Source organism: Haliotis rubra, unplaced genomic scaffold (assembly GCF_003918875.1).
Source record: "Haliotis rubra isolate DU_JTF1 unplaced genomic scaffold, ASM391887v1 Scf70, whole genome shotgun sequence".
NCBI classification, from domain to species: Eukaryota; Metazoa; Mollusca; class Gastropoda; order Lepetellida; family Haliotidae; genus Haliotis; species Haliotis rubra.
In genome coordinates, this window is record NW_025767413.1 from 2,474,352 (window position 1) to 2,493,559 (window position 19,208).

Below are 19,208 nucleotides of genomic sequence, written 5' to 3' on the forward strand. Positions count from 1 at the left end.
GGAAGGTTGATGGATGGATGCATGGGTGCATGCATGATGGCATGTGTGTAAGGTTTGCAGTGAAGCATAAACTTTTATGGATAACTTGTAGATTGTTATACCGTTAAAAAAGCCCCAACAAGCTATTAAAAGACCCCAAATTGTATCTAATACGTCAAGTCTTCTCAGAAAGTAATCAAGAAGTACATCCGATTGTGAACGAAATCTACTCTAATCTAAGTTCCCGACAATTGCTCATTGAGGAAATAAATCTCCGTTTCATTGTTGCACGACAGACGCCAAGTAATTGTGAACCAGCTATAGTTGTGAAATACTTCCGTGTGAAACTTCCCAACAAACTGTCAAAGAGGGCGTGAATCACTTGAAGTAGACAGGCTATGTCATTGAGAAGTGAATCGAAACACAGCACACTGCTATTATTGTATTGTACCGGGAGTATTTTGTGGAGCCACACAAGATTTATCCATAGTCAGTTACCAGAAGGTGAGTACATGAAACTTGATTTCCTTTTAATTTTTTACTCCGGTTATTCCCTTTTGAACACGTTTGTTTCTCTAGTTTTGCTAATGAGTGCTTTTGTGTTGCTTTCATGTGTTTGTTGTGTGGGTCAGTGTGTTTAACGTGAAGGACGTTACCTGTTACCGTTGGCTTTTACGATGTAAGCTGAGGCGGTGGGGTAGCCTAGTGGTTAAAGTGTTCACTCGTCAGGCCGAAGACCCGGGTTCAATTCCCTACATGGATACAATGTGTGAAGTCCATTTCTGGTTTCCCCAGCCCGGGTGTTGCTGGAATAGTGCTAAAAGTGGCGTAAAACCATACTCACTCACTCTTCATGTAACTACATACGCAACTGCATAAGTTTTGATTCTGATAACTACATTTTGTACTTAGGTGCACATATTTACCAGCACACCTACTTCCCCTTTCGATATCAAGAGAACTTTAATAATATAAAGATGCAGTGAGACCGTCTAAATTCCGGGCGGTGACGTAAAACCATACTCACTCACTCCCATTGTATTCAAGGTGGTTCATGTTTCAGTCAGTGAACCATGTGAATTATTACTTGTAGGAACCGTTGCTTAGATTGGTAAAAACATACCACCACATATCATGTATAATAATGCCAAAACACATCTGCCTAATGAATGAAATACCAGTCAATAGATACCATTCTTTAATTCATTTACACACTCATAAACATAAACACAACCCCCTGTCTACAATTTGATACAATCCCTAAATCTTAACATAACAGTATAATCCTGCCATATACAGAAACAAACAAAAATGCAAATGCAAATACAACTAAGTCATTCTGATATTTGAATTGAGAACTAAAGCTGTAATCCTTACGCCTGGTAAAGTTTGATGGTGTAAAGAAGTCCTATACACCGGACATGACAAGCTTATTGTCTCTAAGTTTGGGTACAGTTGGAGGCCTGCTCAATACGGAAGATGTCCAAAGCCACATCATGATTTGCAGGCATGGCGACTGTCCTGGTGTAAACACGTTTTCAGTGTTTTCCCCATCACGTTCAGCCTTGATATTCCAATGCAGTAGCCTGAGTAGATTAACATAACATTGACTATTGGTGATCTTACCTTTAGAAACCCATGCAGTAGCCTGAGTAGATTAACATAACATTGACTATTGGTGATCTTACCTTTAGAAACCCATGCAGTAGCCTGAGTAGATTAACATAACATTGACTATTGGTGATCTTACCTTTAGAAACCCATGCAGTAGCCTGAGTAGATTAACATAACATTGACTATTGGTGATCTTACCTTTAGAAACCCATGCAGTAGCCTGAGTAGATTAACATAACATTGACTATTGGTGATCTTACCTTTAGAAACCCATGTAGTAGCCTGAGTAGATTAACATAACATTGACTATTGGTGATCTTACCTTTAGAAACCCATGCAGTAGCCTGAGTAGATTAACATAACATTGACTATTGGTGATCTTACCTTTAGAAACCCATGCAGTAGCCTGAGTAGATTAACATAACATTGACTATTGGTGATCTTACCTTTAGAAACCCATGCAGTAGCCTGAGCAGATTAACATAACATTGACTATTGGTGATCTTACCTTTAGAAACCCATGCAGTAGCCTGAGTAGATTAACATAACATTGACTATTGGTGATCTTACCTTTAGAAACCCATGCAGTAGCCTGAGCAGATTAACATAACATTGACTATTGGTGATCTTACCTTTAGAAACCCATGTAGTAGCCTGAGTAGATAAACATAACATTGACTATTGGTGATCTTACCTTTAGAAACCCATGCAGTAGCCTGAGTAGATTAACATAACATTGACTATTAGTGATCTCCCCCTTTAGAAACCCATGCAGTAGCCTGAGTAGATTAACATAACATTGACTATTGGTGATCTTACCTTTAGAAACCCATGCAGTAGCCTGAGTAGATTAACATAACATTGACTATTGGTGATCTTACCTTTAGAAACCCATGCAGTAGCCTGAGTAGATTAACATAACATTGACTATTGGTGATCTCCCCCTTTAGAAACCCATGCAGTAGCCTGAGCAGATTAACATAACATTGACTATTGGTGATCTCCTTTTAGAAACCCATGCAGTAGCCTGAGCAGATTAACATAACATTGACTATTGGTGATCTTACCTTTAGAAACCCATGTAGTAGCCTGAGTAGATAAACATAACATTGACTATTGGTGATCTTACCTTTAGAAACCCATGCAGTAGCCTGAGTAGATTAACATAACATTGACTATTAGTGATCTCCCCCTTTAGAAACCCATGCAGTAGCCTGAGTAGATTAACATAACATTGACTATTGGTGATCTTACCTTTAGAAACCCATGCAGTAGCCTGAGTAGATTAACATAACATTGACTATTGGTGATCTTACCTTTAGAAACCCATGCAGTAGCCTGAGTAGATTAACGTAACATTGACTATTGGTGATCTTACCTTTAGAAACCCATGCAGTAGCCTGAGTAGATAAACATAACATTGACTATTGGTGATCTTACCTTTAGAAACCCATGCAGTAGCCTGAGTAGATTAACAGATTCTGAAATTCTTCATGAAAATTATACAGTTCTGCCACTGAGTACCCAATTTTGAAAGTCTCAGAACATATTGCACATATATACTTAAACATAGAACCGAGAACCCAACCGTTTGAAGCATCAACATAAAAAAACAATGGGAATGAGTGAGAGAGTTTGGTTTTACGTCGCTTACAGCAATATTCACCAATATTGGGAATCGAACCCGGGTCTCCGGCGTGACGAGCAAACCCTTTAACCACTAGGCTACCCCACCGCCTCACAATAGCTATGAGAAAACAGTATTTTATTTTAGGTATGACGCCCCTAAATAAGGCAATAATACATTATACGCGTGTCAGGCAATCGTTGCCCTGTATATGAACAGGTTTAAGCTAGTGTGTTGTTGTGTTCAGGGAAGAGTTAATACTAATTGAGGATCTCTCTGTTAATGGAGTACTGAGGAAAGTCTACTTGTTACTGCTACGTGCGACGGGTCGGGAGTTCCGGGTTTCATTTCCTGATCATATGATTGGGGAAACCTTCTTTCAGTTTCGGTTCTGGAGAAACCCAGGGTAAAGTCCAAGTATAAATAATGGTGACAGGTTTTCCTTACATTATGTAGGCGTTATGAATGCCTAAAGCAGCTTGAACATTAAATTACGTATTATTAGGTCTGTATTTGTGACAACCCAAATGAATCTTAACGTGAAGGCGTGTCTTAATTAGCACGAGAAACTGATTGGTTATATCCACCTGTCGGGTATATTTGAGGTCTGTATTTGTGACAATCCATATGAATCTTAACGTGAAGGCGTGTCTTAATTAGCACGAGAAACTGATTGGTTATATCCACCTGTCGGGTATATTTGAGGTCTGTATTTGTGACAAGCCAAATGAATCTTAACGTGAAGGCGTGTCTTAATTAGCACGAGAAACTGATTGGTTATATCCACCTGTCGGGTATATTTGAGGTCTGTATTTGTGACAACCCAAATGAATCTTAACGTGAAGGCTTGTCTTAATTAGCACGAGAAACTGATTGGTTATATCCACCTGTCGGGTATATTTGAGGTCTGTATTTGTGACAACCCAAATGAATCTTAACGTGAAGGCGTGTCTTAATTAGCACGAGAAACTGATTGGTTATATCCACCTGTCGGGTATATTTGAGGTCTGTATTTGTGACAACCCAAATGAATCTTAACGTGAAGTCGTGTCTTAATTAGCACGAGAAACTGATTGGTTATATCCACCTGTCGGGTATATTTGAGGTCTGTATTTGTGACAAGCCAAATGAATCTTAACGTGAAGGCGTGTCTTAATTAGCACGAGAAACTGATTGGTTATATCCACCTGTCGGGTATATTTGAGGTCTGTATTTGTGACAAGCCAAATGAATCTTAACGTGAAGTCGTGTCTTAATTAGCACGAGAAACTGATTGGTTATATCCACCTGTCGGGTATATTTGAGGTCTGTATTTGTGACAAAATAGCCAAACTGAATCTTAACCATATGAATCTTAACGTGAAGGCGTGTCTTAATTAGCACGAGAAACTGATTGGTTATATCCACCTGTCGGGTATATTTGAGGTCTGTATTTGTGACAAGCCAAATGAATCTTAACGTGAAGTCGTGTCTTAATTAGCACGAAAAACTGATTGGTTATATCCACCTGTCGGGTATATTTGAGGTCTGTATTTGTGACAAGCCGTGAAGGCGTGTCTTGAATCTTATGAATCTTTGGTTATAACGTCGAATTTGAGGTCTGTGTCTTAACGTGAAGTCGTGTCTTAATTAGCACGAGAAACTGATTGGTTATATCCACCTGTCGGGTATATTTGAGGTCTTTGTATTTGTGACGTGTCTTAATTAGCACCAATATGAATCTTAACGTGAAGTGAAGGCGTGTCTTAATTAGCACGAGAAACTGATTGGTTATATCCACCTGTCGGGTATATTTGAGGTCTGTATTTGTGACAAGCCAAATGAATCTTAACGTGAAGAGGTCTGTGTCTTAAATTAACGCACGAGAAACTGATTGGTTATATCCACCTGTCGGGTATATTTGAGGTCTGTATTTGTGACAAGCCAAATGAATCTTAACGTGAAGTCGTGTCTTAATTAGCACGAGAAACTGATTGGTTATATCCACCTGCTGGGTATATTTGAGGTCTGTATTTGTGACAAGCCAAATGAATCTTAACGTGAAGGCGTGGCTTAATTAGCACGACCAGCTGACAGCGTGTATCCACCTGAAGGGGATAGATATATACGCTTCACAATGTGAAAGGTGAAGAAACGGTTTGCTTTGCCGAGGACGTGCCGAGGACGTGTGCGGAAAGCAATGAGAATGAGCCTTGAGTGATTGGATGCGAGCTGATGGTCAGGGCTTTTGAAGTGCGATCACGCGTGTGGACATCTCACTCAACATAAAGTCCCCTGTCTCTGCATAAAGTCCCCGCCTTTGATATGAATGATATTGATTAAGGACAAATACACGTGATCTACGTGACACTTTCGTTGTTTTCAATGACACATTAACGATCGATGTTTCGATCTATCCAATACTGTAAAGTTGTATATACCCATGAGACTTGCTAGGGCACACATATTCGTTTCACACTCTGTTTTGCAATACAGTAAGTACACATTCTTTATTCTTTATATATTTGGTACGATTTGTGAGATACATGTCATATGATACGACCAAAGACTTTTAATGCATTAACTGATGTATGCATGTAGGTGTATGCGTGTGTGTACGAGTGTATGTGTATGTGTTTATTATATTTGTTACATTCATGCACTTGCGTACATGTTTTTGATGACTTAACCTTTAACCAGTTTGAGTTACCTTGCTTCGTTACACAAAAGTAATACTATTCTTTCATTAACAGATTGCCCATGATGTCAGCAAACACAACCACATCCCACCATGAAGCTATCTTGGTCCAGCGAGACGACAGTTATGCAATACAGGTTCTACCGGCCATCTTGATCCTCGCTGTCCTGATGTTACTGGGAGTTGTCGGCAACTCACTCGTATGTTACGTCTACCTGATCAAACTCAAGCGGAATGTCGTCACTTACTTTATTTCCTCTCTGGCCTTTCTGGATTTACTAAACTGTGTCATCAGCATCCCTTACGAAATCGCAGTGATGAGATACAATTACACATTTGGCACGTCAACCGCCTGCATGGTAGTGCCAGTGATGATCTACTTTATATCGATAACGTCAGCATTCGTCCTAGTGGCGGTAGCCGTCGACCGATTCCGGAAGATTTGTAAAGCACTCAAGTTGCAAGTAACTACATTTATGGCAAAAGTTGCTGTGTTTGGCTGCTGTGCTGGAGGTGCTGTAGTTTCAGTGCCTATTACCATCCTGTACGGACCAAGCACCATTACAACACATGACTTCATCAACGGTTCAAGATGCAGCGTTGCGGATGAATACAAAGGAACTACTTTTCAAATAGTCTACCACGGCATAGAGTTCCTCATCTTCCTCATGTGCACAGCTTCTTTAATTGCTCTGTATGCGTTCATATGGCGACAGCTTGCACGGCAAAGACGGTTCAAGAATGATATGTCTTCACCAAGAAAACGTAACGCCTCTGTGACAACAAGAGATATTGAGAGCACAACAAGCGAAACATCATCAACTTGCGAGACTTGGGCTGGAGTGTTGCCAATGCCCAATGAACAATTAATTGATCAGAAGACTGGTGCTTCGGTTTCATCGTGTCCTCCTGCTGACGAGTCAGCGAAAGACGACGAAGATACAAAACAGTGCAGAAAAGGCACGAGTCCACATCGCATGTCAACATCTATTTACAGACGTAATACGATGACATCGCCACAGAGCAAGAGAGCGCGCAAGACAACGATGATGTTGTTTATGATCACGTTGGTGTTTGTGTTGAGTTTTCTGCCGCACCTTGCAATAATGGCAGCTGCAGCTAACAACGAACACCTCTACAGTAGTCTTCAGGGGGCACAGATCGCGGCGTACAACCTGTTTGAGAGATCCTATCTGTTCAACAGCGCCTTCAACCCAATAATTTACAGCTTTTTCAGCGACAAGTTTAGGAGAGAGCTTAAGGTCATATTTGGGAGACGTTGAAATATAAGAACGGTGGGACTCTTTTGATAGTTGATTTGAAAGAGGAATATGAGTTAACCGAGTGATCCATCAGTAAAAGGAGTGGACATTGATGGTTAAATCGATTGATCTGAGCAGGACCCATATTCACCAAGGTATTTTATCAACATTTATACATTTATTATGGCATACATAAATAAGTGTATTAGCAATCTGGATAATTGTGTTAAGGTAAGAGTTGCATACGACGCAGCTTCGTCAGCCTGCCCATAAGAGCCGCTACTGAAATGAAATGTAAAATTATACAGATTCTGAATCAAATTGGCTGTTTCTAATGTACCCCCTCAAAGAAAAAACAACAAAAACAAAAACAAAAAAAGCACACAAACAAAAAAGAAAATAATAATCGACTTCTGAAGAAATATGTACAAAACGATCCACTTATCACTGATAACGAGTAATTTGACATTGTCAAATATTATCATATAATTATTAATCTTTGTGGGATGCCAATGTAGATTAAATTCACAGAAAGGGACCGCCGGCATAAAGCTGGAATACTGCGGAGTGTGGGGTTAAACACCAACCATCCAAACAATCACAGAAAGGGTCAATAAAGACGATTTTATTCGTTGTCAGTAAGACTGAAAAGTCCTTGATTTAACAAAGCTCCGCTATTTCAACTTTCAGTTTCCACAACTAATATGGGGGTCTATTTTAAAGAAAAATATTACACACAAACATGTAATAATGAAATAATACTAAAGTAATCGGCTTTCCTTCACCCGCATGTATTATCAGCAGGTAACTGAAAACAGAAATGTGAGCTTTCACTTTATGGTCCTCGCCTGAACATGCCGAAAACAAAAACAAACATACAATGTCAATCACTCTTTTAAGTCTTTCAGTTTCCTCAACAATCAAGCAATGTGTTTTGTTCCGTAAAACACATTTACGAAACTTGATTTCCTTTTAATTTTTTACTCCGGTTATTCCCTTTTGAACACGTTTGTTTCTCTAGTTTTGCTAATGAGTGCTCTTGTGCTGCTTTCATGTGTTTGTTGTGTGGGTCAGTGTGTTTAACGTGAAGGACGTTACTGTTACCGTTGGCTTTTACGATGTAAGCTGGGGCGGTGGGGTAGCCTAGTGGTTAAAGTGTTCACTCGTCAGGCCGAAGACCCGGGTTCGACACCCCACATGGGTACAATGTGTGAAGCCCATTTCTGGTGTCCCCCGCCATGATATTGCTGGAATATTGATAAACGCGGCGTTAAACTAAACTCACTCACTACCATGTAACACTTTGGAATACTTTGGTGTTATGGCACATTCACTCACTCAATCATTTCTAAGACCAATTTTCTCGTGGGGCACTGTCACTCACGCTTTACACCCGTGAGATCTAGGTTAGAATTGATCTTCAGTAACCCATGCTTGTCGTAAGAGGCCACTAGCGGGATCGGGTGGTCAGTCTCGCTGACTTAGTTCACACAGGTCATTGGTTCCCAATTGCGTAGATCGATGCTCATGTTGTTGATCACTGGATTGTCTGGTCGAGACTTGATTTGTTTTACAGACCGTCACCATATAGCTGGAATATTGTTGAGTGCGGCGAAAAATTAAACTCACTCACTCATTCACGCTTTCTATGAACTAGATATATATGTTGTATATTTTGCTTAAATTCATATACTTCTTGTAGCCCTGTGCAAAACTAATGTCGACACACGTTGAAAAATATGTGCACGTTTTCATAATAGAATACACAAGACCCCAAAATGTGAAATAAGAATAATCTCCCAATCGGAGACTGAGGGAACATAATTGAGCCAATGCCGATTTAATGATGAATAGTATGATAAAGTCTATATAGCTTTACATCTAGCTGCGTATACAGAAGCCCACTTGGCCTGGCGGACCAAGTTTAGTGAATGACGATAACATCGTTAGAAAGCCTATTCGAGTGAACCTAATTTAATGTCAGCAGTTATTATGGAAAAAATGCTTTATTTGTCTTGTGTTATGTTTCTTAACGGATTGCTATAGTAGAAAAATATATCGGCTCATGATCGGTTTCTTTTGAATTTGAGTATATCCATTTGCTATATTACAAAAATATATCGGCACGTGATCAGTTTCTTTTGACTTTGAGTACATACATTTGCTATATAACAAAACATATCGGTAAAAATCAGTTTCTTTTGACTTTGAGTATATACATTGCTATATTACAAAAGTATATCGGCACATGATCAGTTTCTTTTGACTTTGAGTATATACATTGGCTATATTACAAATATATATCGGCACATGATCAGTTTCTTTTGACTTTGAGTATATACAATGATTTTATATTTTCACGTGGACACTTCACATGAAGTAGCTTTTCCGTTGTACAGGAAGTGACAAATTTCATGTCATGGTCATGTGATGCTGTCGTTGACATATTTGACATAGTGTCAATTGTATGTGAATATGTTGTGAAATATTTGAAATGTCATGTGACCCTTCAAATGTGCGTAATCCGTTCCTGATATTCAAATATAGCCACCTGAATTAAGAATAAGAAACTTGTTCTATTTGTGATTAAACAATTACTCTGTTTCACATGTTCGTTCGTTCGTTTATTTTATGTTCGCCTCACTCAGTAACCTTGAGTATCAATCTATGGAATACGATCATATGCTGTTCCTGGCCACTTGATTCCTTAAGTCAAGCACCGGTTGCTTGGTAATTGACCTTACACAATATTATATTTGTAGAGTGGCTACAATACGTTACTATGGGATTGTATGGCAAACTATACCAAAAGCATGCTGGTAGTCACTGGTGGTCTGCTTTATACTGGAATATCTACAGGCGGTCATGATACAACTGAAATATTACTGACTGCGCCGTAAAATAACACTTTGTCGACGAAAGTTTCGTCGCATGCCGGGGTGGAGGCACGTACGTGCAATCATGATCGACACTCGCCGGTCATAAAAACCAACAGTCTTTGATGAGTTACAGGTCGTAGGTAGCTAAGAAACATAGCGTTCACTGACATGAACGCTATGCAGCACCTCCATAGGCCGCAATGGTGGAAATCCTTTGTCGCACTTTCGCGCACTCGTTACGTTTTTTGCGCACGAAAAACTTATATGAATTACTTCTTTGTACTTATACCTACACGTGCGCCCTATTTTCGTTATCAAAATATCCAAAAATATATCTTTACAACCCATCAAACATCTCAGTCGATCGCTCACATATGAGCGGGGCCATTTTGAATCACGTGACCTGTGACGCCAAGGGGATATCCCTCCCAAAAATAGTAACACACGTGTTCCATACCTCGTTGCTTGTTGACAACACATTTTCATACATTTTAGGCAATTAAAACGATTGTAGGGAGATTTTCATTTCCAATCTAGACTGACTGACCACACCTGCTTTTTCAACAGCTGTTTTCAAAGGAATTGCTGGTGAGTTTTCAATGATAATATTAGATTATTGCTGTCACCTTCACAGTTCCATGGGTGTCTCTGTACTACTCATGAATATTTGCCTACAAAACACAGTTTACTAATAAGACTTATTAGAATTTAGGAATTAAATAATTAACGAGTTCACGAATCAATTATCCATAAATTTCATTTGTACCATATAACCTTAAATATTTCTCATTTCACATTTCTCCTATCTTCATCATCATATTTATTTCCTCTTTGGATAGCAGATTAAACTGGCTTGTCCGCCATTTCAAACTGTTGCGTAACTGTCTACTTGCAAGAAAATAAGTAGGTCAGACGATTCCATTATAGTGTGGGCAGGGGGGTACAGTAACACGGCACACAAAACAACAGGCTGGTTTCGGTCGTGTGGAGTTATGATTATAAAAACTAAGCTCTTAGGTGTTACATTATTGCATTGAATAAACAGTAGTTCGTTTTGTTTGGACAGAATATTTTTTATGATGCAAAGTTAAAAAACATACGAACGGGCACCTACCACTCCCTTCACTGACGAGTTCAATTCGCCTCTCGTCCCATGCCGGATTACGCGGTGTCTTCCGCCAGACGAGGAAGTTCGATTTTAAATCGGTTATTGTAGAATGGAGATAAACGCGTTCGGCTTCAAATGAAATTTAGAGACTATCAATTCGGTCTAACATTCATCTAATTTCCAAACACAGTACGTTTATCTCCTAAACATGACTCTTATTAGTCCAACAAAGTCCCGTCATGATTCCTTGAGGGGCGGCTGGGTAGCCTAGCGGTTAAAGCGTTGGCTCGTCACGTCGAAGACCCGGGTTCGAATCCCCACATGGGTACAATATGTGAAGCCCAAGTACTCAGTGTGTGATGTTGCTGGAGTATTGCTAAAAGCGGCGTAAAACCAAACTCAGTCACTCAGTCAGTCATGATTCCTTGAACCATCGATACAAGCGCTCGGAAAATATCTCGCCCAGAATGTTAATGCCACAAAGCGGCGACACAATCATGATGTTATGTTCGTTTGTTGGTTGTTTAACGCCACATACAGCAATATTGAAGCTATATGGTGGCGGTCTGTAAATAATCGAGGCCCGACCAGACAATCCAGTGATCAACAGCATGAGCATCGATCCACGCAATTGAAATACGATGGCATTGATATGTCAGCCAAGTCAGCAAGCCTGACCACCTGATCTCATTGGTCGTCTCTTACTTCATGACAAGCATTATTGCTGAAGATCATTTCTTACCCGGATCTTCACGGGTCCATAATGATATATAAAACAATGTGTCGATCGTAAGGAAAGTAGGAAAATACTTACGAGGGGCGATCAAAAAGTATGTAGAATCACCAAGAAAACGATACAAATGTAGTTGTTTTTATGTTTTTTTTCTACACATTATCTGTCAAGCTCAAGCAGTTTGGTTTTGCTATGTTCCAGTCTCACGATCCCCATTTTGTTTGACCTTTTATCTTGGTACCCTAAAAACCAGCAAAATCTACAATAAATGCATCAAAAACTTCAGAAAACAAAATATGCAAGATATATTTTGTGTGTTTGAGATTGATAGAAGTCCCCTAGAATCACACTTAGATATTAAAGTTCATAAAAAAGCAATTTGAAATTACAATCGCTTGTTAAAGTGACTCCCCCCTTCATGTTGACTGAAAGAGCTTGTTTTGGAGACACTACCCATCCCCCTTTCAGATGACATAATCATAAGGGCATAGCTTATTCTTATGTTTTCACTTATGCATACATGATGCCAAGGGTTCTAAATACTGAATGGTCACACAAGTGTCAGCTCACAATATATTGTAAACAGTGCCAGCTCGAATATCTGGACACAATGTTTAATGATGGGGGGTGTCCTTAAAAAATAGCCCCTGACTAAATATAAATCAGGCAATCCAAATATTTGACGGTTGATCACGACGGGAAGTCATTCAATACTATACTGAACATATTTTATGTGACATCATCTGAGGGCATACCATTACCCAAGAGGACTGCCTGACTGAGTTTGGTTTTACGCCGCTTTTAGCAATATTCCAGCAACATCACGGCGGGGACACCAGAAATGGGCTTCACACATTGTGCCCATGTAGGGATTCGAACCCGGGTCTTCGGCGTGACGAGCCAACGCTTTAACCATTAGGCTACCCCACCGCCCCTTATCCAAGAGGAAGTCGCGGTAGCTGAGCGAGTTAGGCGGCTGACTTTGTGTGCTTGCGATTAGGTGCCTGACTCTGAGGGTGTGAGTTCGAATCCCGGATGGGGCTCAACTCAAAACAGTACTAGAATTTGTACTTTACTAAGAAAGTGTAATCCCAAATATAACATATGTTACATTATCCAAAAGACAAATCCTTTTTCATTTTCTGCAATTTTGTTAGAAATATTATACCACAATGTAACCACATTACACATGTGAAATTTTGGGATATGGCTTTGCTTACGATTCCTTCAAAATAAAGTGGAAGCTTTTCAAACATTTGCCATCGAGCATATAGTTAAGCTACGTACTTTTTGATAGACCCTCGTAGATAGTGTGCAAGGAGCATGTGATGACTAGACATTAGTATAGAAACACAGTTGTATGAAACACACGGTTGTGTGTGATCCCAGGGTATTCCATATTCAGTCACTATTTCCCCGTTTGTGTTGAACTTCCGTTAACTCGAAGTATTTACAAAGGTCCATTCAGCTTCGACACAGGGGTGTTTGACTGTACTTAACAAACGTTTGCGATGGTTGGAGCTAGGGTAACAACATTCACGTGAATTAATATTATATCAAATAATTACAAATCAATTCCTTGAAATATATAAATCATGTACATAAGCTCAATAATATGATACAGTCAAAATTGTAAAACGGACTATCACACTGTTATGATTAAGGAAATTGTTTTGTCGCTCTTGTTTTTAACGAATTACTATGAAAAAATGTTTTCATAAAGGACAGCATATCAGGCCACACCAATGGCAGCAGTTGGAAACCTCACACTAAAGCAAGTAAATTTGTTCACGTTAGAAAACTTATTTCACTAATCCGACAGATTCAGAGTTGAGTGACAATGGTAGGTTTTATCCCGCTTTTAGCAATATTCCAACAATATTACGGCAAATGGGCTTCACACTCTTTTATGGAATCTACTAGTGAGTGAGTTTACTTTTACGCCGCACTCGGCAATAATCCAGCTATATGGCGGCGGTCTGTAAATAATGGAGTCTGGACCAGACGATCCAGTGATAAACAGCATGAGCATCGATTTACGCATCTGGGATACGATGACATGTGTCAACCAAGTCAGCAAACCTGACCACCCGATCCCGTTAGTCGCCAAGCAATAGGGTAGCCCACCAACCGGTTAAATTCTGAAATCGCCCCAATTACGTCAGCAATGTTTTGAAAGCTTTACTAAGGCCTTTATTGTTGCCACCTGATCAAACATGTGGCCCCTTATGACGAAACTATGGGAAAAACGTCCGAGGGATTTCTTATGTTCGGGAGTAGTGGAGTAGCCTAGTAGTTAAAGCGTTCGCTCTTCACACCGAAAGCCCGGGTTCGATTACTCACATGGGTACAATGCGTGAAGCCACTTTATGGTATCCCCTGCCGTGATATTGCTGAAATATTGCTAAAGCGGAGTAAAACTAAACTCACTCACTCAATTATATGTCCGTCTATGCACTAACGTTAAGGGTACGTATTCATTGTCAAAACCTTCCTGTTTCACAAAACATATTCACTTGTTATATAACTTTAAACGCCACCACAGATGGTATGTATTTAATGTACAGTAATATATAAATATTCATTGAACCATCGCATGATCTTCCTCGTCAATTTCTGAAACTAAAATGGTTTCCAAAGTTTTGATTTGATTCAGATGAAAAGAATAATTGAATAATCGTGTTTTGATTTGCCCTCTATAAGAGGAAGCCGAAAATAATTTACGAAGGCACAGTCTGAAAACTGAATATCGTCAAGTCACACAAGTTCGATCGTCATGTAACTTCGATCGCCCATTTTGAATGGTAAGTGTCGCAATATGTAGCGATAACTTACGATATCTGCAGCTTTGATCTTCTGGTGACACCACTTTCACTCGTTTGGACCGGAAAATGTTTCGTGTCAAGTTACCAAATGTACGTTATAGCTCATTTTCAGCAAACAACTTCGTTTTAACCCTAGATCAATAATGTAACTTTATCAGCTCAAATAAAATGTAAACAGTATAATTTTCACACGTTGTAAATTGACAGCACACCTGTCTTCTGTTTGTTTACGTTGCTGGTCTAATTGTGACATGTCCAGACACGTGATATCCTTGTCAAAATTTAAAACTTTGGAAACAAGTAAGGGCCATTTCTTATAGAAAACTTAATGCTTTTTGAGAATTTCCGTGAATTTGTACCTGATGAAGTTCGAGCTATTGCCTCATTGATAAATACAACCTGGGCACAATATACCCACCCTACATGTCAGCACAGAACACATTTACGTTTCTGCAAGCCAGTTCGTGGTGTTTGTCTACATTCTGAGGTTTGATGCCCATCACGATGTGCCTGAAGTATAATTCCCTGCATAATACTTGTATATAAGCTGAATGTTTGTGACTTTTCATCGTTTTTAGAAGTATTGAAACATAAAATGAACGTTTCATGGACATAAATACCATAAATTACTTGGGACTGCTCTAACTCTGAATTTGACACAAGAGATCGTCCTTACAAGTCATCCTGGTTATGCGACAAGCCAGCCAATCATATGATCGAACTTATGTGACGTAGCTTTCCTGGGTCACGTGTGTTGACAGTGAGAGGGTGGCCATGCCGCGATTGTGAAAAGCAGTAAAAATACCTGGATTTTGGAAAGTTTAGAGGTAAGAGATTTGAAAATAAGATTATATGAATAAAACTTTGAAACTTCAGTGACAGTTCTTAAGTGATCGAACTTACATGACACAAGGATAATTTAAATAAATCTAGATTGATGCATATATGCTGTTCTTATTGTAAGAACTAGTATAAACGTTCTCTGGTTATCATTGACGTGACCAAATGTCAAGGACGATAAGGACAAACTAAAGTGACGTACAAAAGGCAATAAAACGCACATGCTGTTGTGGGATCATTGGAATTATTTTCAAAAACCCCCCCAAAAATCCGACATAAATATTTTCAAAAGTGTTTTGATTGTAACTTACAAGTCACAGCAATGGTGTACATGTTGCCAAAAAACCGAAGATAGTGACGTTGATAGCGCCCCATGTTCCTAGTCTGTGGGCATCAGGGTCTATCGACCATTTCGGGGGGGATGTCATTAACCCGGCAACATCAATCGACTACGTCCAGCTGGCCATATACCCGTACAATATTTGTGACGTGCAAGCCACAATCAAATAACGTTTAGAAGAATTTACTTTGTGTTGGGAAAATAATCCCCAAACCCCGGGTGTTGACTTTCTGTGTTGGGAAAATAATCCCCAAACCCTGGATTTACCAAATACTAAGAGGGGAAAATGTGCGTTCTTTCACTTGCAATTTTGAGACGTTCAACGTCCAGCAGAAAGTCATGACTACCATTCTTTTGAAAAAGTACAACTCATTCAAAAAACATCAACAACACACATAAAAAATACAGGTATATCACTCATATATCATTTGAAACTGGGCCACCGTCATATTGCTGGAATATTGCTAAACTGGGTCATAGAAATTATTACATCTGTTATGAGCCCCTTCTGGAAGGCCCACTGAGTAGGGGCATACATTGCTCCTATATCCCCAAGGGTATGATCCTACTGTGAGGTGAGCATTTTGAATTAGCTTATCGTCATCTGTATAGCAAAAGGCTTATGGGAATCGACAGCTTTTTATTAAGAAAATAAACTGTTCAGATCAACTCCGATGAATGTTGCTTTTTAGATAAACTACTGCTCAAAAGAAACTATACACCGCAAAAATATTACATACAAATTCACAAACATAACAATGAAATGATAAAACCTAATGTACCATGTCTCACACGTACAGACACCTCCTTTCCGGGAACAAACAGTAACACGTAGTAAAAAGAACTAAAAAAATATGACTCGTTTGAGGCAAATTGAAAGAGACCGAGCTGTCGGGATGGCCCAACAAGGAGGTAACCACACCGTCAGTGCCAAAACCTTCGGCTGCACCCGAGTAACTGTCATCACACTGATGCAAAGACTCGGACAAACACCGCGGAGTGCACCTGACTCTTCGTAGACGAGAGTAGGTTTTGCCTGTACAGTAATGACGACCGGGCTCGTGTTTAAAGACGAGTAGGTGAACGTTTAGCGCCGAATTCGAATTGCGTTCAGCACGCCCGACCGTTTGGTGTCGAAAGCGTGATGGTTTTGGAGACGTGATTATTCATGGCAACCTGAATGCTCGAAGATACAGATATGAAGTTTTGCGATCAGTTGTGTTGCCATTAATCCAGCAACAGCCACGAAGCATTGTCTGCTAGGGCTGGATATTGCCCTGATTCTCATATTGCGATATATTGCAATAATTCAAGAGATATTGCAATACATATTGTGATGTATTGACTGGAAGGTTTCTGTCCAAGTGCGTACATCATAAATTCATAATACCTCTCTGTCTGCGACATCATCTTCTTAGTTGCTGTTACACCATACTTTCAGGCTCCCTGTCCCCACTGTATATGGGCAGGGATAATCTACAACTTATATAGTCTCCCTGATATGGGTGTATGCCAGTGGTGTACAGATAAATGATATAGAGCCTTAATGTGGAATGTTTCATTGAAGTAACTGTAATGCAACAAAGTTTTGCGAACGTAATGATAAAGGTTATACATGTAGTATAGCATGAATTTCATGGTCAGTGTTGTTTGCTTCAACAGAATGCACTCCATTGTTACTGTTTGTCAGTGATTCATTCAGATTCAATTCCAACATAAACTTGTGTTGACATAAACTGTTGTAAAATGAAACAAAAGCATGATTTAGGTGAACTACTTGAGCAAAAAATCTCATGTGACCTCCAATAACTAAGATCCTTGACTAGAATGCCATTATACAGTCCTGCAAGATTTATAAGACTTTGGCCTTTATCATAAATTGATAACATATGTCCATTATGAAACAAAACAAAAATAACAAAATAAGGTGAATTGTGAAATGGTCACTCAGAGCCAGTAGCTCTGCTTATAAGTCCTAATAAAAGATTGGTCAAATGTTTGAAGGACATTTAGAAGTGGAATGCATAAGAAAAGCAAGTTTTATGGATGTCAACTTTTTTATTGTGAATATTCATGACCTGATGAAGGAGCGAGCATACACTCCGAAAACGTTGTGTAATTCACAACAAGAAGACGACGTCCATATTGGTCCATTTGAGGCCATTTAATTCCTCCAATGAAACGTCACATATGAAACCATTCAACCCCCAAAACCTAAAGCATTTGGTAGAATATTTGGTACTTTTGGAGCCACTTATAAAGACACTTCCACTTGTAAAATGTCACATGAAACATGAAACAGAAAAGCAACAAAGGTATATTTGGCACTTTTAGATCACATGTTGTTGCTATGGAAATTAAGGACAGATCATTCAAATGGAATTAACTTTGGATGACCCAATATATTGCAGATAATCGTATCGCGAGATACTGTACCGGTATATACCGGTTAACCGGTAATATTGCACAGCCCTATTGTCTACCAACACAATAACGCAAAGCCTCATCCTACAAGACTGACAAACGACTTCCTGCACAACGCTAACACCGTTGTTTTGTCGTGCCCAGCATGTTCTCCCAACATGAATCCGATAGAACACTTATGGGACTACCTGGATTGACAAATCAGAAGATCACCAGCGCCACCTGTCACTGCTCATCAACTGGAACAATCTCTCCTACAGGAATGGCAGTAATGGCAACGGATCACGCCTAACGTCATTTGTCGTCTTACGTTATCAATGCGTCAATGTGTTGTTATGGCGTGTATTGAAACCAATGGTGGTCACACTCACTATTGATTCAACATTTGATGAGAATTGCAGAAAAAAAGCCTTGTTGATTTGTGTAAAAGTTCAGAATATGATACCACTTGTCAGTCAAATGGTACTTTCGAATTTGTATGAAATGAAATTGTGTATATTTACTGTACAATTGAATACTCCAATAGAATTAAACAGATGTTCATATGCTTTTGTTTTCTTTTTACGTTTGGTCAAACACACTGGATACTTTCTTTTCAGCACTAGTTTATATGTTTGGCATGGCGCCATTACATATGTTCAAACATAATTAAGCAATTAGTTTGAATGACACAAAAAAAACATGTACTTGAAAGTATCCCAAACTATTAAAACACCCAGTGATGACGACATAAATATCACAGAGTCAATATTTTAAAATAAAATACGTAAAGAGGGATGATTAGTTAATATTTTATTCCCTTCTTATTATAAGTTAAAACCTGTTATAGGTTTCAAGAACGTAATTACTTAAATACAAACAATTACACCTAGAAGAAAAAGGAAGCGTTATGCATATCTT

General features: G+C 39.2%; 1 protein-coding gene across 1 annotated transcript; it reads left to right on the forward strand.

The window, feature by feature from the left end:
- Window positions 1-65: 65 nt before the first annotated feature.
- LOC124258823 (orexin/Hypocretin receptor type 1-like) lies at window positions 66-7,503 on the forward strand. The gene is made up of 2 exons (XM_046692916.1): window positions 66-483; window positions 5,953-7,503. Exon 2 carries the CDS (start codon window positions 5,960-5,962, stop codon window positions 7,178-7,180), a length of 1,221 nt encoding a protein of 406 aa, XP_046548872.1. The 5' UTR covers window positions 66-483; window positions 5,953-5,959; the 3' UTR covers window positions 7,181-7,503.
- Window positions 7,504-19,208: the final 11,705 nt, after the last annotated feature.

What these genes read in the sequence shown, in the direction of transcription:
- LOC124258823 (XM_046692916.1), top strand. Translation starts at nt 5,960, where the DNA reads ATGATGTCAGCAAACACAACCACATCCCACCATGAAGCTATCTTGGTC.